A 24,151-nucleotide genomic window follows, 5' to 3' on the forward strand; every position below is an offset into this window, starting at 1 on the left:
TCTCTGTGTGTGTGTGTGTGTGTGTGTGTGTGTGTGTGTGTCTGCCTGTCTGTCTCTCTCTGTCTGTTTCTCTGTGTTTGTCTCTCCATGTTTCTCTATCTCTATTTCTGTCTCTGTCTCTGTGTCTCTCTGTGTGTCTGTCTCTGTCTGTCTGTCTGTCTTTCTCTCTCTCTCTCTCCCTCTCTTTCTCTCTCTGTCTCTCTCCTTCTCTGGCTCCTTCCTTCCTCCATCTCCCTGGTTAAAATGTGATCAGCCAGCTTCTTGCCGCTGCCACCAAACTATGCCTTCCTGGTCATGAGTGTTATATCCTGGAACCATAAGTTAAAATAAAACCCCTTCTCCCTCAAATTGCTTTTAGCCATAGTATTTTATCACAGCAATGAAAAGTAACTGACAGAAGCCTTGAGGGCCATTTGCTAAGAGACACAAGCCAGCCAGTCATGAAAAGTCACATAACATGAGTCTATTCACAGTCTCCAAGGGCCCCAAATCCTTGGAGACAGGAAGCTCGAGAGGTTGCCAGGCTCTGGGGAAAGGAGAAGCTGAGGGTTTGGAGGAGCAGAGAAGAGGATTGGGGAGGGGGAGCAGGAGAGAGGGGAAGGGAAGAGGAACAAGGAGGTGAAATGAGGAGAGCACAGCACCAAGGGCTTCATGACAATGTCAGCACGCTTAGCACTCCAGCACTGAGGAGGCTGAGATAGAAGGTACAGACATTTGAGGCTAGCCTGGGCTACGTAACAAAACCCTTTATCAAAACAATGGAGGGGAATAATGTCAAACTATATTATATATGCATGAAATTGTATGCAATAAACTAATATATATATTTTAAAACTACTGCACTAACCATTTAGAAATGGTTGTAATGGTAATTTTCTTGTTTTTTTGTTTTTGGGGTTTTTGTTTTGTTTTGTTTTTCACAACAGTAAAAATAACAAGAGAAACCTTCTCTCCTTCACCAGCAGGTTTTAAAGCAAGGTAGTGACAAGACATGATTCCTAGTCTCAAAGCTTCCCCCAGAAGAGCCATTTCATTACAACTACTCAGCAGATTTCCTCCGCGGGCAATTGTTACAGAGTACGTGAACTTTGATTTCTCCTTCGCCTGTGTGGAGGTCACTTAACACCCCAAACCTACCCCACACACCATTTCCTGTTTCTAGCCAGAATTTTTATTTTTATTTAGGGGTGGCAGGGTGGGGATTGAGAATGGGTTTCTCTATATAACCCTGGCCCTCCTGGAACTTACTTTGTAGATCAGGCTGGCCTTACACTCAGAGGTCTACCTGCCTCTGCCTCCCACGTGTTGGGATTCAAGGAATGCAACTCTATCCAGAATGTTAAAAAGAGATTAAAATCTTAAAAGAGATTCCCCTAGTTCATTTCAATAGAGGGATGATTATTGCCATGAAACTTGCTTCCGAATACACACACAGGCACATAGATACCCAGAAAGCCATACAAACACAGAGAGACTCTCTCTTTTCTTCTTTCTCCTTTCCCTTCCCCTTGCTCCCTCTCTGTCTGTCCAATTTCTTAAAGGATTCCAGCTTGCAGTCCCACCTGTGTGAGATGGAAGAGGCTAGAGTTCTGATGTGTAACAGTGTAGATACACTAAACTAAGCTTCCAGATAGTTAGGTTGGTGAGTTTCTGTTTTGTGCTTTTCCCACAGTGAGAAAACATTCTTAAAAGGTATTTTAGTGTTAGCTAATGCCCACTAATGCAGCAACCGTGAACAGATTACAGATGTGCTTATCCTTCGCTTTCCAGACCAAGAGTCACTAGAAACGCTTTGTTTTGTTTAATGTTTTTGCAGTCGACTAGGTGACTGCAGGTACAACAGGTGGGTCTGTCAGATCCAGCCTGTCATGCCAAAAGTCTCCTCAGGATGGTCTGCCCAATCCCATCACCGCATGAGCTTATCATGGAGACCTGGGTCTCCTTTGGCCTCAGAACTGACGTCTAGGCAGGCAGCTGTGACTTCCTAGAGAAGTGACAGTAGCTTTGTGGCCTTCAGCCTGATCTCCTCCTACACCCCTCCCCCCCACAGATGCCCAGACACGCACACACAGAGAGATACACATGCACACACACACTCACACACATATGCACACAGAGTCACATGCACACACATTCACACACACATTAACTACACACACACAGATATACACACATGCATGTGCACACACACACTCATATATACACACAAACTACACACAGACACGCATATGCACCACACACACCACACCATACACACACACACACACACACACACACACACACACACACACACACACACACACAACTTACTAACTCATTGTCGCAATGCCTAAAAAGGCCACAGGGGGGAGTGTGAGCCCATAAAAGCAAGTGATCTTTGCACCTGTCCTCTTTCAGTTGATCTAACCTCCTATTGTGATTCAGTTTGCCCTGTTCCTGTGGGTCTTTATTTCCAGCTTTTTCATTCTCTTAAAAGGCCTCAGCTTAGAAACTATGCCCACCGAAATTTGTTTTGTTTACAGAACGTAATTTTCTGTTCTTCCCAGGACGAGTTCCCTTTAACAGGAAGGACTGTTGCTGCTTCAAGCTTACACAGCTGGCTGCTACATTTGTGGTGCGCCCACAGCCTGGATTAAGGGCCCTAGGAAAGCATCAAAGGTTCTAGGGTTGTGGAGAGCAGCAGCTGAGGTGGTTGGGGGTTGTGGATTTCAGCTCCAGCAGTAGCACAGGTCAACTTGGGTGCACGCTGGAGCCATGGAAGGAGGGAGCCCTAAGTTAATGCATCCCTCCTGGACTCTCTAGAAGGAAGTGGTGGGTGTGAGGGTGTGAAATAGATGCTAAGCAGAGACTAGTCAGAACTGGGTTCTAGAAACCAGGCAGTCAAGTTATGGGTGGGGTAGAGATGAGCAAGATCCCGCTAAGAGAGAATGTGAGGCCCTACTGTCTAGGGACAGTCTGCGTCACCAGGAAGGGAGCTGAGAGGGGCAGGCAGGGAGCCCTGTGGAGAAAGTAGAAACCAGTGGAAAGTCTCAGCACGTCTAGAAGTTAAAGATGACCTGAGTGGCAGAGTGTGTTCCCGCAGACAGGGAGTGCAGAAAGGAAGTGTTTCAGAGGTCTCTGTTGGGGGCCCTGGGGACCTGAGGTGGGTCTGGCTAGGGACAGCTGAATATTCAGGGGTGGACTAAAGGCAATGGCTATCCCACCACATCCAAAGAAGGCCACATATTGACATTAGGATCATGACCCCTGCTGGGATAGCCCATTCTGAGCCCCTAGGCTAGTCATTCTCAGCCTTCCTAATGCTTCGACCCTTTAGTATAGTTCCTCGTGTTGTGGTAACCCCCAATCACAAAATTATTTCATTGCTACTTCATAACTGTAGTTTTGCTGCTGTTATGAATTGTGATGTAAGTATATGATATACAGGGATATCTGATATGTGACCCCCAAAGGGAAGTCATCATATGTCGCTAGCATCTGTGGCTTTGCTGAGTTCCTGTAGGAAGTCCATGTGTATGTAGCCTTGTCATGCTTGGCAAGGGGACTTTGTAGAGGTGCCTGAGCTGGGGGTGGTAAGCTAGGGATGGTCTCCTGGATCACACTGGTAATTCAGCATAGCTTCATGTGTCTTTGTAAGGAGACAGTTTTTCATATCTGTGACAGGGGAACATGGAAAAAGGAGCCGCAGCCTAGGGACAGGGCAGCCTTAGAAAAGGCCCGTCCTGGGGAGTATTTCTATGTCCACACCTCTGCTTTAGCCCCCATACAGTCCCCACCTCATTTCTGACTGCCCAATCAGCAGGGTGACATTTATCTAAACCCAGTCTTTGTAAGTTGTCGTGGCTACAACAGGAAATTAGTTTGCAGGAACCCAGCCCCGCCCCAGGAACTCCATCAGCAACCTTACCCTGGTGATGCCCAGTGCCCCTACATTCTCGCTGTAGGACGTGGTACCATTTCCGGTCCCCCAGGCCCCTGCCAGCAGGCAGCCAAGGCCCTCAATGCCAATGCCACGGTTGATGGCATGCTTCGGTGGGGGTGGGGCCCCAACCAGCCGAGCACAGGCATGATAGTCACCCACTGACTCCACCATGGAGGAGATCACTCCGGCAATGATTCCAAAGACTCCAGCCAGGCTGATGGTGGGGAGGCCCCACTGTCCTGCCGAGGGAACACAGGGGGAATGTCTGGGCGGAGGAAGTCATTTCTTTGTCAGAAGGGTCTCTGGAAGCCTGGGAAGCTCTCAACTGTCCAGAGCTTTGGCAGCTCCTGCCCCGCCTTTCCACCCTGAGGGTCGAAATGGAGCCTCCCTCAAAGGAAGCCTTGGAGTTGTTGGAAGCTAAAGTCTCTACATGAAAGATATATCCATGAACCAGGCTGGCCCCTCCTTCAGCCCTGGTTACTTTCATATACTTCAAGGTGAGACTGGAAGTAGACTAAAGGAAGCTCTGGTCTCCCCCAAAATAGTCTAATTCATCCCTAAGCCTACCAGGGCCTATCATGAGATCCAAATATCTGCCTGGAGGTCAGGACCTCTCTTGCATCTTCTCTCACATACCCCAAGGCCAAGGGGTCCAAAACCAAGGGGTTCTGGGTAACATGGAAGAGGATAGGGGCCTAAGGCTGGTTCCTGGAAAGCTCTTGGAATAACAACATTGGGCTTACTGTTCCCAAGGGCTTTTTTAGAACAACCAAGGCTTAGTGGGTAATGAACATAATCCCTGCTTCTCAAGAGGATGAGGCAGGAGGATCACAAGTTTAAGGCTTGCCTGGGCTGTGGAGTGACTTCAAGGTCAGCTTAAGCAACTTAGCAGTACTTGGTGTCAAAATAAAAAGCAAAGAGATAGCTGAGAGATGCTTTATCTCAGAGACATAGCCATTGTGAAACAAACATGGAACCTGGGCTCATTTCCCAATAACACATGCACACCTTAGGACAACCTGGAATTTCACTCCTTACCCTTTCCTCTTAGGGGTTATATATGGTCTCCCCAGAGCCCATCTTTCCTTACAATCTCTTCCCAACCCTTTCCAATCCCCCATCCAGTGCCTGGAATCCTACAGACAGTCCCAGGAAACCCGTGTCCCAAATAATGACACCCATTTCTCCTCACCTGGGTAAGGGAAGCGGAACCAGGGGGCCTGGCTCAGAACGCTGCCCTTGGTGTCTGTACGGGCCATGTATCCATATGCTGTGGGGGACTCAGGGAAGGTGTTGGTGACAGTGAACACGAAGCAAAAGAGCCATGAGAGGCACAGAGCTAGCAGCACCTGCCAAAGGAAGAGGCCCTTAACACTCTGCCTGCCCCACCCCTTCCTCTATATAGGGGGTGGGGAGAGGGAGCTCCGAGATCGAGGTGTGCTGGGTGACTGCCTTGGCTACTGACAATGGGAATCTGCTGTGTCCATGGATAAATTAGCACACTGAGGGAGCAGACTAGAAACAGAGACAGAAAATTCTCTATGGAAAGAGTCCTTGGGCATAGTGGGACAGGATGATGTTGGGCAGAGCCTGTGGCTAAAGGGTCACAATCCGGCTCTCACACTCGTCTTCATCTGTGCCATGGATTAGACCTGATCCTCTAACAGAGCCTGAAACAAAGTGGACTCCCAGAATGCTTTGCTGACTCCTCCCACTGGAAGAGCATTGTGCAATATGAAGCTGTTCCTTCTAGGGGTCAGAGAGAAACATGTGGAAGTATCTTTCTAGAAAGCTCTGGGAAAGGAGGAATGCCATAAGGCATTAGAAGTAAAGCTGGTGCTCGACATACTTGGCTATGAGGACAGCCAGGAGCTAAGGCTGCCTATCCCATACCAATTCTCAGAGTAGGGACCTGAACTGGCACACAACCAACCACTAGGGGGCGTGACCCCACACACATGCGCACACACCTCAGACTCCTAAGAAGAGGCCTCCAGAGAGGAGAGAACACAGGTTTTGTAGCTAGTCAGACATAGGGAGCTTTCCCCACCTGCTCCGGGTGAGCCAACCAAGGGTGGAAAGTGGGTGTGGGGCAGTTCTTACAGGGAAGACCTGAAACAGGTTGAACTTGGAGATGTGACACTTCTTCCCTCTTCCATAAACGGGCACAGGAACCATGACATTTTTGAGGTACTGAGAAAAGAGCACGATGAGGAAGATGGTCCTGAAACAGAAACAGATAGATGGCCACGCCTACTTTGGTGGGCTGGGCTCCTCATGGCTTGGGCAAGGTAGCCCAAGGAATGGGCCATGAGCTGTGCGAATGTGCCAGTGGCATCAGTGGCTTTGCTGAGTCCCTGTAGAAAGCACTGGCAAGAGTCCTGCCATCTCTCAAGAGTGGATGAGCCCCAGTGGGAGATGCTGTTGGCTGGAGGGAAATAACGGCCCAGGGGACTCTCACTTCCGGGAGTAGGAGAGCAATGAACTACTGGCAGCAGGATCGAATCAGCCATCAGAGCCACTGAGGCCAAAGTCAGAGATGTCCCGCAGGTAGTTCTGCATCCCTGATGCCCCTCGCACCTCCTCTCAGAGGGAATGGGAATAGCGTCCCTCAGTTCAGTGTAAATGCTGGAGGCTTCATTTCCCCTGAAGTCCCCTCAAGCCTCCTTGTCTGTCATCATCATACTTCACAAACACCGGCACCCTGCACACACACACAGCATCCTCTGACTCACGGCTGTCTCCCAGTATTGCAGCCTTCTCTCCTAGACGACAACAAGCTTGCAAAGCGGGGTCATTCTTTGTATCCTTCTCACTTTACTGAAATCCTAGCTGGCGGGGGACCAGTAGAGTCAAGTTTTTATCAACACCACGTGTTCTTACACACTGTTGTGATACACAGGTTATCTATGTGAATCAATTAGAATAAAACATCTAATAGTAATAATAAATTTTAAGTCTCAACTGTGATGCTTTTGAAGGAATGATAATGCCCATGGAAGTATTTATAAGCCACGAGGGTTTACCAATATCCTGGACTCCCGTAAGGGTTTAGTGGACTGAGATGGCCTGCCTTTCTCAGAGAATACTTACAGGGCAGAAATCCCCCAGTGGATCCCAGCATCACTGCCAGCGGAATCAAAGAGAGGCAGGGCCACGAGGGAAATGGTTGGAGCGATGGTCAAGGGGCCGATGAAGCGCATGAGAAAGCCAATGAGGCCTGAGAAACCCACCAGCATCTGGACACAGGAAGCCACCATGACAGCGCCCTGCAACTGGAGGAGGAAAGGTGTGGGCCTCAGCAGGAGCCGGGCCACCCCACACCGCCCAACCTGATTATACCTGGGGATTTCCCCAGGCAGCACAGAGGCCAAGCTGGACCACAAAGGAATGTACAGTAAGGGGGCTCTGATCTCACGCTTAAACCTAGCCGCCATCTTCAGGAAGCAGGCTTCACAGTTACTTGTGGATCTTAGTGGCTGTGGCGAGGAAGGCTCATCACAAGGGCCGCAGGGTACTAAGCATCTTGCTTTTCTGTTTTTCTGTCCTTCTGCTTTCTGAGGCAAGTGGTCGGAAACTTTCCCCACAAACGGAATATTCTAGGCACAGGTAGCCATGTGGGCGGTGTTTGCAGGGGATGAAATTGGAATTTCATGTCATTTTGATGGGTCAGGGTATTTGACTCCTCTTTCTGTGTTTCTCAAAATTCCCACTGACCGTGTAAAACCGCTCAGCATGTGGGCTGTTGAGAAGCCATGGCCAGGCCAGGTTTGGGTGTGTGCTGCCAGATCTGTTGGGTTGAATGAGTCTTTCTCCCCCTTTGCTTTAATGGTGCGGACAGAAACTCCTCTTCTATTTTTCAAATATTTTATTTTATTTTGAGACCGGGTCTCGTGTGGTTGAGGCTAACCTTGAATTCACTGTGTAGCTAAAGATGACTAGGGACTTGTGATTTTCCTACCCCGACCTCCAGAGTTCGAGCATTACATTTGGTCTAAGGGTTTTGCGCATGCTAGGTGAACACACTCTACCAACTGAGATGCCCTATTTTTATTCTTAGAGAGTTACTGTGAAGTTTTAAACTCTGACTACATTGCTACTGTGTCTTGGAAGAGAAAGTGCCCCATGGGCTGGTGAGTTTGAACACCTCATTCCCAGTTGTTGTTCCTGTTTGGGAGGTCATCCGTCGAGCCTTTGGGATGGGTAACCTTTGGGGCCACAGTGGTGATGTGAGAGCCGCTAGAGTTCAGCCTGGGTTCCTGCATGGTTCTTCCTGCTTCCTGATCCCTCCAGATGTCACACCACAGGCTCCCATCCCCAAGGACCGTCTTCCCCACCATGCTGGACTGTGTCCTCAGATCTGTGAGCCAAATGAAACCCTCCTCCTCCCTCAAGTCACTTCCTCTAGGTCTTTCATCACAGCAATGACAGAAGTAACGTAAGCTTATTTAAGAGATCCCACGGGACTTGTCCCAAATAGTTTGAGCCTAAAAGCTCCATGCCCACTGTCATCTGCTTTCTGTGCTGTTTTATCAAATATTTGCTTGCTCTTTTTTTTAATTCTCTTTGGTCATTAATATGAATAGTAACATATTTCCTTGTAGTTAATACTAATTTATTTACCCACCTCTATGGGCTAAAGTGTGTCCCTCTAAAATGTATACATTGAAGCCCCAGTTCCCATGTGACAGTGGTTGAAAAAGGGGGCTTCAGAGGGTGACTGGGTTTAATGAAGCCAAGACAGTTCCTTCAAGCTCAGCTTTCCTGTGGCTGTTTTCTCAGGTGACTGGCCCTGTGCTGCTCGCTCAGTCAGCAGCCATCTGTGACTTCAGGAACTGAGGTGTGTAGAGATGAATGTAGTTCAGTAGACACAGACATGGGGATTCCATTCCATCCCAAGAGTGAGTTAAACAACCGAGTGCTGATCAATTACAGCAAAGAGGTTGATATAACATGGCTTTCTCAGTTAATCAATATTGTGGGAAACAGTGGCCAGCAGAAAGAGCTAATAATATAGCACAGACAGAACTGGCTTTGTGGCTCATTATGCCGGGATTCTTGAGGGCTATGTTAGCAATATCGAAGTGACCCCACCCCCACCCCCAGGCCACCAGAACCCAGCCCTAGGCCCTGTGTTTTACAGTAGGACTTGTAGACTTTCTGTGAATATCTGAGAAGGAAAATGTTTTAGGTTGTGAGCACCAGCTGTGGTTTCTGCCTCATAGTATTTTTTTTTCAAACAAACTTTTTGGAATAGAAAAGTCATTCTTCATCCATGGCAATAAAAGAATGGGCCACAGAAGCTAGAGAGATAGCTCAGTGGTTAGGGGCACTTGCTGCTCTCATAAAGGACCCAGATTTATTTCCTAGCACCTACATGCTGGCTAACAACCATCTTTAACTCCAGTTTCAGGGGATCTGAAGCCTTCTTCTGGCCTATGAGATCACTATATGCACATGGTGTGCATACATACATGCAGGGAAAACACTCATACATATAAAAATAAAAAAAAACAAAACAGGCCATAGGTGAGATGTGGTCCAATACCCACAGTTTGCTGACTCCGGATATAGGGCTCCCTGCATGTCACAAATACACACACACAAAAGGTCAATGCATTAAAAAATATATATGTCACTTGCATACTGCCTCTTGGAACACTCAAGAGTGGTGTCAAGGCCTGTCTATCCTCTGTTCCCGTGGTCTCCATCAAAGCAGTTCTACATCCTCTCCTCGCCTCACCATGTTTTCTTTTCAGTTTCTTACTGGAGTGCTTCTCTCTCTCTCTCTCTCTCTCTCTCTCTCTCTCTCTCTCTCTCTCTCTTTCTCTCCCTCCCTCCCTCCCTTCCTCTCTCCCTCCCTTCTTCCCTCTCTCTCTCTCTCTCTCTCTCTCTCTGTCTCTGTCTCTGTCTCTCTCTCACACACACACACCACTGGAATGCCAGCTTCCATAATGTTCCACATTGACCCTTGTCTGTGTCTGTGGATTAAGTAAGCCATCTCTCTTACAAGGAACTGCAAGTGCATTCAACTCCGCAGCCACTCTCCCGTTACCTCTCGGATCCTCTTCTGCCACTCCTCGGTGAATTCAGGAGAGCTGGTGTTCACCTGGCTAGCATTGAGAGTCCACTCTGGGCATTTCCAGGCAGGAAGAGAGAGCATGGCAAGAGAGGGAGCCACAAAGGCAAAGGTCCCTCCTTGAAGAATGGGCAGCCTAAAGGAGGGACAAAGATGTGGTTACCACCAAGATCCCCCAACACTGGCCTGTCTCAAGCCCGACGTGCCTTTAAGCTTAATCCCTAGCTCAGGGACAACACACGACCCCTGCTCCTTCAGTTGCAGGGAACTCCTTCTGAGTTGGAACAAAGCCTGTGTGACTCTGGGACAGTTAGCAGCAGTGATGGGGAAAAAGACATCCAGACGAGGATGCAATGCCAGGAGGAGGGAGTCAGGCTCTGATCCCTGTGTGAAGGCAGCATGGAACCTGGAGAACACAGTAGGGACCACTCGCCACCTCAGGCCCAGAGCATCCTCCCTTGACCCCAGCATAATTCACACCACGAAGTTCGCCATCTCATGTCCCCAACAAATCATTTCTGCACTGCTGAGAGTTGTGCAGCCTCGGATCTGAGTTGCTAGACTCCTTTGTGCTCCTATGAATCAAGGGCAACCTCCGGCCTCTGCCCTCGGGTTCCTTATCACAAAGGTTTGAGGGCCGTTCTCCCATGTGTCACCTCCGGACGACCCTCTGACTCCTGGGGAGCTTCTTCCTCTAGCCTCTGAGACAACTAGCAGGGCTTGCCCAGACGACACAGAAGCCTGTGCAGTAAGTAAGCAGCCTCCGACAACTTGATCGATAGCAGGCCAGGCTCACCTACCTCATCACCATTTCTGGACAATAGAATTTGGGTGTACAGAGGACTCTGCCATCTTGATTACAGTTGTCACTGTAACCTACTGAATCTAGGCACTCATGGGGTGTGGGGTGGGGTACAGGTGTGGAGGGTGCATAGGCACGTGTCTGCCTATGTGGAGGCCAGTGGACCATCCTGAGTATGGGTCCTGAGGCACTATCTACATTATTATTTTTTTAACCACCTGTCTGTCTCCTCAACCCTGGCATTACAAGTGCCACAGCCAGTTTTTGGTTGGTTGGTTGCCTGGTTGCTTGGTTGCTTGGTTGGTTGGGTCTTTGTTCATTTGTTTGTTATTGTTGTTTTGTTGTTGCTTTTGTGGGTCCTGGAAATCAGTTCTGCATCCTTGCAAAGCAAACAGATTCACTATTCATCTTTGATCTCAGGCAGGGCCAACATGTAGATAAAGTCTAGTCACAAAAATGTAGCCATCAAGTTCCAAAATAAAATAGATCACTGGGTGCAGAGACGGTTGGAACATACAAATGGTCTTGTGTTGATATATGTACATGAATGTAGATGTGTAACTGTCTTCCTTTTAGAATCCTAAAGCTAATGTCCCTGAGCATGGGGACAGAAAGGAGAGAGCATGGTGTATGTTGTTGTATGGAAGGTAGGCATAGAACCCGTGACACAAGATTCAGAGCTCCCAGTTCACCATTCAGCCATAATCTCATACATCTGACTCATTCATCAAATGCTCACGGAGGACTTGCCATGTGGCAGGCATAAGGTCTGGGATCAGAGGTAGGATAGAGAGGTAACACCCACTTGTACAGTCATCACCCTTATCCACGGTTTTCTTCTCCATGGTTTCAGTCACATGAAGTCAAATGTACTCTGACAACACTAGCATTTACCTCATCTTTAAAAAGAGATCATTATAAGGTATAGTTATATCACAGTCATCTTTTATTATTGGCCATTGAATTAATCACCTACCGTGCCGAATTCACAAATCAAGCTCTATCACTGGTGCATATGTACAGGAAAGAACCTAGTATGACAGGGTTCAGCATTAAGAGCAATTTCCAAGTGTCCCTTGGGGTTTTGTAACTCGACCCTTCAGACAAAGAGGAACCAGCTCTACTCTTGTTGCTGTTTCTCTGGCAGGGCTACTCACATAGTCCTGACCCCACAGAGTGACAGTTCTTAAGAACTTGCCTTCTCTGGTCACTATAAATACTCTTACTACACTTACAAACAACCCACCATGGGAGTGAGTCCCTGGGTCCTGGCCGTTTCCTTATCACGGTGCCCAGAGGGGCAGAAACCCCATCCAGCCCTGAAACTGCCACACCAAAAGCTTGCAGACAGTTTTGGGTTTCTTCTCATGTTGTAGGTATATAATAAAGCTTTTATAAATATCCACTGATATTTCATTAGGCCATCAAAGATGCTCATTTGTTCATGTGCTTTTATGGTCGGTTTTTACTATCTATAAACTCACTGCAGCATTTTGATATTGACAAAATCCAGTTCCAACAATTCTTGCCTAAAGACAGTGAATCTATTTTTTTTGTTTTATGTTTTATTTGTTTGTGTGTATGCACAACATGTGTGTGGTAGCCAGGCAATGACCATCAGAAGGCAATTGTCTTCTACCAGTGTGGGTCTGGGGATCAAACCAAGGACATCAGCCTTGGTGGTCAAGCGCCTTTACTCACTGAGCTATGTTGCTGGCCCCATTTCATTTTTTAAAAAGTATTTCCTAGGTTGGGAAGATAGCTCAGTGTTTATGGACACCTGCTGTTCTTCTAGGGGACCCAAATTTAGTTCCCACACACATAGAGGGCAGCTCACACTGCCTAGTCCATCTGCTCTCGGGGCAGTGCTGGTGTCTGTGAGCTGACCCCAATGTGCTTCTCTGTGCCTGTTGCCTGTGGTTCCACAATGCGTGTTAGGTAGAGGGGCTAGCTTTTGTCGGCTCTACTAGTTCATTTAGAAACGTATCTTCCTAGTGTTATTGTGGGATCTACTTCAGATCTCTGTGCCCACTCTTCATTTCGTTCTTGCTTTGTTAGATTTGATTAACTGGGCATGCTTTCCGGGTCCCTGACAAGCTGTTTTTACCTGTTTGCTTAAAATTCCCTGTTCCGAACAGGGGTCACGGGGCATGTCAATGTGCTATGACACAATAAGGGCTCACCACAGTATATTCAGGCCCTTCAGTTTCATTCCCATTTTCCACTCCATTCCAATTCAAACAATCATCATAGGGAGAGTGGCCCAAGCTCAGATGAGTGTGGTTGGTATAAATCTCCATTGTTACCATTATGACTCCCCATAGAAAACACAGGCAGACTTGCTCTGCCTGCTCTGCTCTCCTCTTCCTTCCATTATGTGTGTGTGTGTGTGTGTGTGTGTGTGTGTGTGTGTGTGTATGTGTGTAGTGTATGATGTCTTACATGTTTATGAATGTGAATGCATATATGTGTGCATACATGCAGAAGCATCTGTGGGTACTGCACACATGTAGACATACATGTATGCAAAACACCTATGAAAATAAAATAAAAATAAATACTTTAAAGGATGGAAGATCTTTAAGATCCCATTTCCTCACCTGAATTTGAAAAACAAAACCTGGGTTTTAGCCTCTAGCCCCCACAGGGCTTAGTTTACCTGTCTCACGGCTAAATTAACATACATTCTAAACTTTGCCTAGTAGGGAAGAAACCCTCTCCTCTGGGTTGGCCAAACTGTAAATAAGTTAAATTTCCTCTCTCAGATTCTATTCCCTAGTTCCTTTGGCACACAGGGGGCTGAGGTGGTACTCTATGAACCTAAGTAGCTAGTATCCTGACATGGTACCCATCATCCCGAAAACATAAATACAAGTGTATTTCTGTCATTCCAACCTCAACTGTGTAGCAGAGGATGACCTTGAACTACTGATCCCCCTGCCTCTACTTCTTTAGTGTTGGAGTTAAAGGCCTGCACCTAAGGATTGAACCTAGGTCTCCCAGAATGCCATGCAAGCACTTTACCAGCTGGACCTACATTCCCAGCCCCCACTGCTCTTCAAGTACCATATTCTCTGTCACTTGCTAAGCAAAGTCATCTCTGTCTTTTTCTAGCCACCATGTCCCTTAAAATACAACAGTGTTGCGCTTGCTACAGTGCCTGTAATTCTTTATTCATATATTTGATACCTCTAAAAACTGTGTATGTATGCGTGCCTGTGTACATGAGGGAGGCACCCATGGAGGCCAGAAATGGGTGTCTGGTGTCCTAGAACTGGAGTTCCAGGCAATTGTGACAACTGGAATGCTGGCAACTGAACTTAGGGCCTCTGCAAGAGCAGTATTCATTCTTAATTACTGAGTTGTCTCTCCGGCTCCTGATTCCTCTTTTGAGAGCCTCATCTCCTTGAGAGGAAAAAAATCACAGACAAGTACCAGCCCTTATTGATAGCAATCATGAAGCCAAAGGATAAAAACAACTAGTTACCTTGACTTCAGGGTCTGTAAGCACTGCCCGCCCCCCCATTTCCCAGCTAACTGCTTCCGTGGAAGCTAATATGATTTAGTGCAGAGAACAAAAGCTGGTACTCTCTCTAACTTAAATTTGTTTCATCCTTAGCCTCAATCTGATGGTATTGATTAGGGGAGGAGGCCTCTGGGAAGGAATTGGGTTTAAATGAAGTCATGCAAATGAGCCCCCCCCCCAACAAGAGAAGATTAGTATCTTTATGAGGAGAAAAAAAAACAGGATGAGAACTTCTCTTACTTATGTGGGGACCCAGCAGGAAGGCTGTCACCTGGAAGGCAGAAGCCGGTTCTCATCAGAGCTGAACCATGCATCACCCTGATGTCAGATCTCCAGCCCAGAACCATGAGAAAAACACAGTTCTGTTGGGTGAACAGAACTATTCAGGAGGGAAAAAGAAGCACACATTCTATAATGCTGACTGACTGGTTAGAACTTCCTGGTTGTCAAGGCTGGGGAGATGGCTCAGCAGGAAGAGGCACTGACTGCCCAATGCTGCAAGCCTGATCCCTGGAACTCACGTAAAGGTAGAAGGAGAGAAGTGATTCCACAAAGCTGTCCTCTGACCTCTACACACATTCCCCAGTCAACAACAATAACAATAATAAGATTTAAGACCACAACCTTCCAGATGGTGGAGAGTGTAGACGGGCAGTGGTATGTTCAGATAGAAATTATCTTGGGCTATCTTTAGATTATTCATTACTCACCCCTGTGTCTCACCCAACATTCTTGTGACTGTCACCAACCCAAAAGCCAACAATGTCATTAAGCAGGCCCTGAAGCCTATGGCAGAGACGTCCTCGCCTTTCTGCACCCTGCCTATCCAAGGTATTCGCCAGTGCTTTTGAAAGTACCTTGACTTATAATGTTTTTTGGGTGAGTAACTATAAAAATGTTCCCACGTTACAGTGTTACTCTGAGCAACCAAAATCCACATTCCTGGGCAATGGATGATTGACTGTTTGGCTCAAGAATTAATTCTCTTATTCCTTTTGACTTCTACGCTGACAAGTGTTTAATCACTCAGCCCAGAGTAGACCAAGACACTTAGCAAACAAGATTCAACAGAAAACAACTGAACCACTTCACCTCTTTGTGCTTGAAGGAACTTTAGCCAGCCCAAGCAGAGCAAACATGGCTCTGCCAAACCTTGCCCTGCTCCCAAATTCCCTCTGAATGCTAAAAAATCGTTAGATCACATTCCTAAAGCTAGTTGTCAAGGTCTATTCTCTTATTTGGCCACTTTCTTCTCCTGAGACTGACTACTGAGGCCCAGCTATCAAAGTATTGAAGTCCAGCAATCAAAAGCCCCCTTTGGTTCACCCGATTAACATGCCCAATTAAAATTAAATACCTCATCCTAACACATGGTTCTCCCTTCACCTTTATAAACCACCATTTTTTCTATGGGTCCCATCTGTCTCCTCTCTATAGTCAGTTGTTTGTCTCCCTCCCAGGACAAATGCCCCTTCCCCTCTCCCTTGTTCCCTTCTCTTTCTCCTTCTTCCTCTGTCTCCTTTTGTCTTTGCCCCTTATCTCTGCCCTTTGTCCCTCTGGAGAAAATAAAAATCTCCTTTGTGCTGAGAAGTTGGTCTTGGGGGTCCTGAGCAAATATCATTCACTGTCCATATGTAAGCTTTCTCTTCCATATAACAGGACTAACACACTTGATTCAAGTGGTGCACAGGAAATTGTGTCAACTGCACAACACATGCACCTGTGTCCTCATGACTGTTATCTTCACATGAAAGAGGAACAAATCAGGTCTTGGGTTGGCCCAGGACCTGGCTCTAGCGTTTGGTATTTGGGCTGTATCCCTACCTCACCTACAGTAAACTGCATAGCAGACCTAGGGTGTCCATCTTCCTCACATTGGTCTAAGTGGTGTTTTCCTTATTTCCATTTCAAACAAAGTATTAGGAAATGAAATACAAGCAAGTATTTGTGATAACAGGCAGGGCAAGCTCTGCCCATCTCAAAGATGGAAAAAGACAGGGAGAGCTGAGGTAATAAAGGAAATAGGATGCTCTTGAAGTGACCTAGAAAATGATTAAACATGTCAAATATGTCTCTTCCACATTTTAATATACCCAAGGAATACAGAAAAATGCAAACACTTAGAATAGCATCTTAAAACAAAGTTCAGATGTGACTACATCATTGATAAGGACAATTCCTGGTCATCTGACGTGAGTGTTACCCTCCAAATCAGAACTTCACAGGTGACCTCATTGATGACCTATCCCAAGTGCAAGATACACGTCAATGAGAAATAGGCCAAGAGACCATCACCTCCCTCCCTCCCTCCCTTCCTCCCTCCCTCCCTCCTTCCCTCCTTCCCTCCGCCAGCCTCTCTTGATTCCCTATCACTAATGTGCTTATCATGTGCAGTTCTGTTAAAATCTTCAGACCTGATGAGGTCCTGACCTTCCAACATATCTATGGGAGGATCCAGGAAGTTGTGATGAGACTCCAGATGATGTAGATGCAGCAGCCCAGGGTCCACCCCATCTGTATCCTTCAGAGTTGAGAGTCTCAGCTCATAAAACAAAAAGGGAAGGGGACCCTGCTGAGACCTTTGGAATTCTGAGCCACTCTCCATCACTTAATGAGAAGTTTAAAGTGCATTGAGAAGGTGAGAGTACTGGAAGCTGTCCATGATGAAGAAAGGAGATCTGGGGCCATCAAGATGACACAGTGAATAAGGGGACCAGTGGCCAAGCCTGATGACCTGAGTTATACCCCTGGGGCCTGCATGGCAGAAGGAAGTAACTGTCTCCTGTATGTTGTCCATGATGTATGCTGTACCCCTCTGATAAATAAGTGTAATTTTTAAATAAAAAAGATGAAGGGAATATTTTGTCTCAGGAACTATAAGCTCAATGAGTTCACCGTAGAATGAGAAGTAAACTTCCAGCTTCTGGCCTGAAGCTAGCAGAAAGCAACTAAGCATCCCAAACAGGGCTCAGGACCCATTTGCAAAACTGAAACTGAAAGTTTCAATGGGAAGAAATGTAGCTGTCAACACCCAAGTGTTCCAGACTGGAGGAGCAAGGAACACCATGTCCATATGTCACTGTGACTCAGTATGTCTCATACAGTCTGTGACTTTGGCCTGTGTAGAATCTTACAGCAAGAAAGCAAAGGACTCCTTGGTCTGAAAACAGTGAAGAAGCAAGTGAAACAGTGTAGGTGCCCACAAAACACAGAAGAGGGCACACTCCTAAATGACTTTGGGATAATCTTTTAAAAGAATAAAACTCTAGGGGCTTGAGAGATAGCTCAGTGGTTAAGAGCATTGACTGCTCTTCCAGAGGTCCTGAGTTTGATTCCCAGAAACTACATGGTGGCTCACAACCATCTGTAATGAGATCTGATGCCTTCTTCTGGTGTGTCTGAAGACAGCTACAGTGTACTCACATTAAATAAATAAATCTTTTTTTTTTAATGAATAAAACTCTGCTGAAAAACAAATGATGGTTTGCATAGATGAGACAGATATACAATACATTCCTTAAAAGAATTCAACATTACAAAGTTACCAGATATCCCAACAAATTCATCTATTGAAGTAATGCAAATGCTACTAGAATAGAGCTATTTTAAGAAGCTCTATTTTACTCAGTAAAATGCTTTGAAAATTAATCTGGAATAATGAAAAAAGCTAGAATAATTTAAAGGAAAGTACGGTAACCATTTAAATGCAGCTGTCTTTGAGCTAGAATAATTTAGAAATGATTTTAAAAGAAAGCACGACGAGGAAAAACATACTCAACCAAAAAAAGTATACGACAAAGTTCTCAATTTTAAAGCAGGGAGGAACAGGATTGAGAGATGGCTCAGTCTTCAGAAATGTCTGCTGCACACGTAGGAGGAGAGGAGCTTGGTTTCCAGCAGACACGTAAAAACTTCAAAGGGACAAAGCAGAGAGATAGAGGACACCTGGCACTTCCCTCAGGCTTCTGTCCGAGTCATGTGTGGTCAAGGAAACACATGTACATACACCACACAGACAGACAGACAGACAGACAGACCAGACACACACACACACACACACACACACACACACACACTTATGTAGTTTCTTCTGAAATTAAAGTCTCCCATTTTGAAGGGAAATTTAAGAAAGGATGCTCGTAGGGAAGAAAAACAGATGTTCTAAGGAGGGGTGACATAGTTCAAGGAAGCTCATTAAGACAGGAAGTACACAACTCAAAATAGCTTCAGGGAGTCCCTGAAACTGATCAGATCCACTAGGACACACCCTCCCTTCCCAAATATATATAACCAATAAAGACTGCTGAGGATCACTCTCAAATGAGCCGAGCTACAAAGAAGACTCTCAAACAAGCCCATCTGCTGGAAGAAGTGGAGACCTGGCAGAAGTGCCCAGAGGAGACAATGACCTATTGAGCTGCCTGCACTGTGCTTCAGGTTCCCAGCTTTGGTGAGTTGTCACCCAGGCTGGAATGGCTTTGGTGACACAGTTGTCTTTGAGTCATTTCTGCTCCTGTAAATAACACTCACCCATATTTCTGTAAGTAACCCCAATAAAACATGCATTTGCCAAGTTGGACTTTGGTTGTATCCATACTTTGGTCAATAGTTTGGTCAGTTTCCTCTAGGGAATGAGTAGATGTTTCTTCATGTCTCCTATGAGATTCTAGTTGAAGACATAGAAGTATTGTCTATAAAAGAGAATTCCTGAGATACATAAGAATTTAAGGGCTAGAAAGATAGAGACACCAGCTACCAACCTGACAACCCCAGGTGGATGACTGGGACCCACATGATAGAAGAAAGAATTGATGACCACAGATTGTCCTCCTGATTACTACACATCCACTGTGGCAACTCCCCACCCCCTACTCAATAAATAATAAACGATAAGTGAAAAAAATTAGTATGGATGGGTAATGTATCTACTAAAATCAGTATGTTCATAAAAATCTGGGAAGATTATGGCATAAAATGTAACATATGGTTGGTACCTGACCAGTACAGGTCAGTACTGAGTGGTTTTATTTTTAATTTTTCTTCATCCATTTCTATAATTTTCAATATATAAAATATAGATTGGCAAGCAAAAACATGAAAATTTGTGTTTATTTTAAAGAAATAAAATAAAATGTATTTCATCATTATAACAACAACAACAACAAAAAAGAACTTAAGTCAAAGGTACACAGAATCATACTTTCTTGAGAATTGGGTGATTATTCAGAAAATAATGAGAAAGTTGGTGTTTAGGGGAAAAGGGATCATTTCTAACCCTAGAAACATAAACCCTCTAGTGTACAAAAGTCTTCATTAAAATTAAAGATACACAAAATATTTATGATAATTAATGAAGATAAAATTTAATATTCTTAGTATATATTTAGATAATATGTATAAATTAAATTTTTGGTTAAAAAAGGAAAACATTGATTTATGATTAAAATTTTCCCCTCTTGAAACCACTAAACTGACATTAAAATATATTTTATAAGCATAAGTCCCAAGGATAAAGAGAATGGAGCAGGAAACAATTGTGCTACATTTTGACACCAAAGAAGCAGATGGTAAACAGTAACAGGTCTGCCACCCCCAGGAAACAGGACCCACACAGGATCAGAAAAATACCAGTATTCTGAGAAGTCTCAGAGATAGTCCTCAATGTAAGGACAAACCTGGAGCCATGGCAGGTTTTAAACTCCTCTTAAGTATCAGAGAATGTCTTGGCAGAAGACTTGAGGTCTATTGTATGGAAAGAGCAAAGGGGGTCTCTGGGCAGGCAGATGGCAGGCAGAGTTGGATGTGGGGGCTGGAGGGGAGGCCATCCCAACATGGGTCCTCCAGTTGTTGTGTACCCATGAAACACTAATGTCTCTGCTTGTAATCTACCCAGAGTTCAGAATTCTTCTGGCCAGCTCCTGTTCCTTCAGGAAAGAGACTATGAGATCATTTTCTGAATATTACAACAGCATGGGATGAAAATCATAGGGATGCTGAGAATCAGACTCCCCCAGCCCCAGCGCACACCCACAATTAAGGGTGATTTGAATTGTGGCCCTGGCAATTGGTTGATGAGCATGTCTGCATGTAGGCCTAGAGTGAAGGCCAAGGACCCACTTCAGGTTCAAAACTTCTGGTCAGCCTCTTGGAACAGTAGTTCTAAATATGAGTTGTTACACAAGGATCATCAGACAACTAAGAAAATGCAAAGGAAAAAGAGCCAGATAAAATTAACTTTAAAATTTTTTTAAATATTATTCTTCAGGAGTTCAAGATAATCTTGGCTTTTTAACAAGTTCCCTTCCTTTAAAAACAAAACCAAAACAAAAATGAAAACAAAGAAAGTAAAAGAAAAAGAAAAGAAAGTATTCTCATATCTAAACTACTTTGCAATCATAAATCAAAAAGAATATGAATGAAAAGGAAACATTGTATTCAGAGAACAAAAATAGCTCTTGAAACAATATTGCAAATGAACCTAAAGAAGACTTTAAAAATAAAGTTGTAACTTCGTTCCTCCATACAACAAAAATATATAGGCATATAAATAAGAAATAAAAGGTTTTTTTAAAAAAAATTAGAGCTTTTGTCTACAGAAATCCAGTAACTAAATAATAAAAGTTTCAAAAAGAAATTCAGCTAAAAGGCCAGTATTTATATGTAGAAACATATTAAAATAATATAAAGTACAATAGATGAAAATAAACTTGAACCACGAATTCTAAGTAGAAATTAACAAGAATAAAGTTATAAAACAAAGTCAGAAAGATTACAGAATCTCAGAGTTGAAGACCCTTCCAAGATCCAAGGGTGAGAGTGGGGGGGTGTGGGCCAACATTTTGGGATTTTTAAAAATCATGTTACATGCTAGAATAATGTAATGTTTCAACAGTCTGAGAGAAAATCACTTATCACCAAAATTTTTATACCCAGCCTAAATATCAATCAAGGGTAAGACTAGAACTACAAGCTTTTTACAAAGTTTACTTTCCACACATTATCTCCTGAGGTGCTACTGGGTTATATATCAGAAGGAGGAGAAAGCATAGAAACAAAATCTAACAGAAAACTGACATAAAGCAGATTTCCTGGACAGGGTCAGGGATGACAGATGAGAACCAGAAACAGACAGAAACCATCTTAGAGTTCCAGAAGACTAAGAAGAATGAAGCTGATAGACTATGTCATGTGAATGGGAGTTTTAAGAAGAGATATAGACTATAAGCTATGTGTTATTGCTAAGAAATAAGTACACAGTAAATTAAGTATGTTTAAAACAAAAGGCTGGGCAGGAAATGCACTATGTGAGCCAGCTCCAAATATCATTACAATGCAAACACTGAAGACTGATCTCTGCTGGGCAGATGTGAAGGTAAGAACATGGAATGTATGCCTGTATGTTGTAGGGTAAGGGGTTGAAAAAGAAAATCAAAGCATAAAGAATTCTATTGGCACATCAATCAGCCATGATGCTGCATTCCAGTAATCCCTACAACTAGGAGTCTGGAACAGAAGGACTGTGACTCCAGGCCTGCCTGGGCAATATAGTGGGGGCTCTTTTTAAAAAACAAACAACATAGATCATCACTCGTCACTCTAATAAGTGCCTAGCACTCTGTGTTTGCAATGGGTTGTACTCTGCCTCCCTGCCCCCTGCCCCTTCTGCTCTGCTCTAGAAGCAAGGATGCCTGACCCTGTTCCTTCTCTACTGATGAGCTTTCTGATACTCATAAGAGAAAAGGTGGACAGCAGGTATTGTCACAAAGGAATCTCAAGCCAAACCCTCAAACCAGAGCTCCCAGACTCTATGGACCCTAACCAGCAACCACTGGTTCTCACTCTCAAGTGCATACTTCTTCTCAAGTGTAGGTTAGAGGGTGCAGGGTCGCATAACATGCCCTGATGTTAGTCTGTAAAAACAGAAATAGTAAGCTGGGCAAGTGGTATCACAGGCCTTTAATCCCAGCACCTGCAGAGGCAGGTGAACTCTATGAGTTCAAGGCCAGCCTGGTGTACAGAGCAAGTTCCAGGACAGCCAGGGCTACATAAAGAAACCCTGTCTTGAAAAAAACAAAAACAAACAAGCAAACAAAAACCCAAAACAACTCAAAAATATCCACTGACCTTCTCTTTCCACATTCCTCTTGATCTAAAACTAGACAGAGTTTATTAGTACACCTCTTCGGAAGAAACCTCCTTGTTAAAATTCAACTAATGCCAGAGACAGTTAAATCCAAAGCTACACACAAGCCTTTTATTTCCTCCAGAGAATGCCCAGTAAACTCAGTGTCCTGTTTGAAATAAATGGTCTTACTTTACAACCTCAGTGGGTTTCAGAAGTGAGGAGTAAGTCAGAGGATACACAGGAGAGCCCCCAGAGTTATGTCACAGAAGCTGCAAGGATCTTCAAGGGCTACAGCTGCCAGCCCTACACTGGGAAAGGCCTCCACAGCTAGGTACAGAGGGTATCCTATCCTCCCCTGGAATTCATGTGTCATGTTAACTAGGTTTGACTTTGTTTTCTGAACTCTTACTGCAACACCAGCATCTATGTGTCATGTGTTGACAAGAGCTGCATTATCTACTGGCCAGTGGATTAACCACATCTACATGGGCCTTTGATTCATTCCTAAATGATGATAACCAGCAATTCCCTTCCAGGAAGTCCTCACTAGGACATGATGGGAAGTCCATTTCCATGGGTGGGACCAAGCTCAACATTCTGGTCTACTCCCTCAAACTCTATTGATGTCAGCATGATCCACTTATTTCCCTAGGGTATAAGCTCTTTGAATTCCTTGAACCTTGACTCCTGACTAGTTTGGGTGGCTTAAAGAACAGCTGGAAGGCTAAGCTAACAGGTTCACTCCTCTAGCCAGCTGAAATCATAATCATCATAATATCAGAAATGAAAGTCTGATACATTAACAAAACAATTATCTCATTGTACAAACAAGAAAATTCAAGAAAGCAGAAATGATGTTCCATGTTCCCAGAGATCAAAGCTAAGACTAGAATTTGGGCCTCAAGCTCTTCCATGATTATAATTCACAGCATCAAATGCATGTGGTGTGTCTATCACACTGCCTACTAAATATTTATATTTATGCCCATGATTAAGAATGTTCTCAGCATTTGTCAGAGAAGCTTTTTTTCCGTAATGTGTGTGAGTGACTGCTGAGCTGAATCACTGGCCCAAAGGCAGCAGATAAGGAACTGTTAGAGTACTCAGCCCTGAATGGAACACCTACATCACTTACCTCTAGGATCAGGGAACAGAGTGGAGGGAGGGGCAGAAAGAATGTCAGAGGTCAAGAACAGAGGGGGAGTGTTGGGGCACACTGTCTTCTAGATGGGACACAGCCATGGCACCCATGAACTCACGGAGGTGACTGTTGCCTGCACAACACTGTTGTTCTGCTATGGACGGGGTGGGACCTCAAGCCCCCAGTCCCTCCTGGAAGGACTATGGACAACTCATGGTTGCTAGGGGAGAGGGAAACATTTCCTTCAGTGGGGTAGCCTCTGGTAAGGTGCCATGCTGCTGTAAATAACGTCTCACTTGTGCTTCTGTAAGCAACCCTAATGAAACTGGGTCACTAAATAAATAAACAGTGAAAGAAAGAGGAAAGGTTGGCAATAGCAAGTGAATCAGGAACAATGGCAGGGAAACCAGAGAGGGTCTTCGGGGCAAAAAGTATCAAAATACAATATATGCAAGAATACAATGGACAAGAGGATATTAAAAAGAGGCGATGGTGCTGGCTCAACTGGAGGTTAACATGTAGAAAGATGCAAATCGATCCATTCCTTTCTCCTTGT

The 24,151-nt window shown here is 44.9% G+C and overlaps 1 protein-coding gene across 3 annotated transcripts in view; it reads right to left on the bottom strand.

Moving 5' to 3' along the window:
• The window catches only part of LOC116098716 (solute carrier family 23 member 1-like), a 44,224-nt gene that overhangs the window by 4,881 nt on the left and 15,192 nt on the right, over positions 1 to 24,151 (bottom strand). For 2 of the 3 annotated variants that reach the window (XM_031381519.1, XM_031381518.1), the window contains exons 4-8: positions 9,978 to 10,137; positions 7,016 to 7,197; positions 6,026 to 6,146; positions 5,115 to 5,271; positions 3,908 to 4,161 (exon numbers count right to left, since the gene is read on the bottom strand). In XM_031381519.1, the coding sequence (XP_031237379.1) occupies positions 3,908 to 4,161; positions 5,115 to 5,271; positions 6,026 to 6,146; positions 7,016 to 7,197; positions 9,978 to 10,137 (874 nt within the window). Of the gene's footprint in view, positions 1 to 3,907; positions 4,162 to 5,114; positions 5,272 to 6,025; positions 6,147 to 7,015; positions 7,198 to 9,977; positions 10,138 to 14,569; positions 14,677 to 24,151 lie in introns of those variants that run through there. The other variant, XM_031381520.1, reaches the window with a different exon arrangement.

This window comes from Mastomys coucha, unplaced genomic scaffold (genome assembly GCF_008632895.1).
Source record: "Mastomys coucha isolate ucsf_1 unplaced genomic scaffold, UCSF_Mcou_1 pScaffold20, whole genome shotgun sequence".
Classification (NCBI taxonomy): domain Eukaryota; kingdom Metazoa; phylum Chordata; class Mammalia; order Rodentia; family Muridae; genus Mastomys; species Mastomys coucha.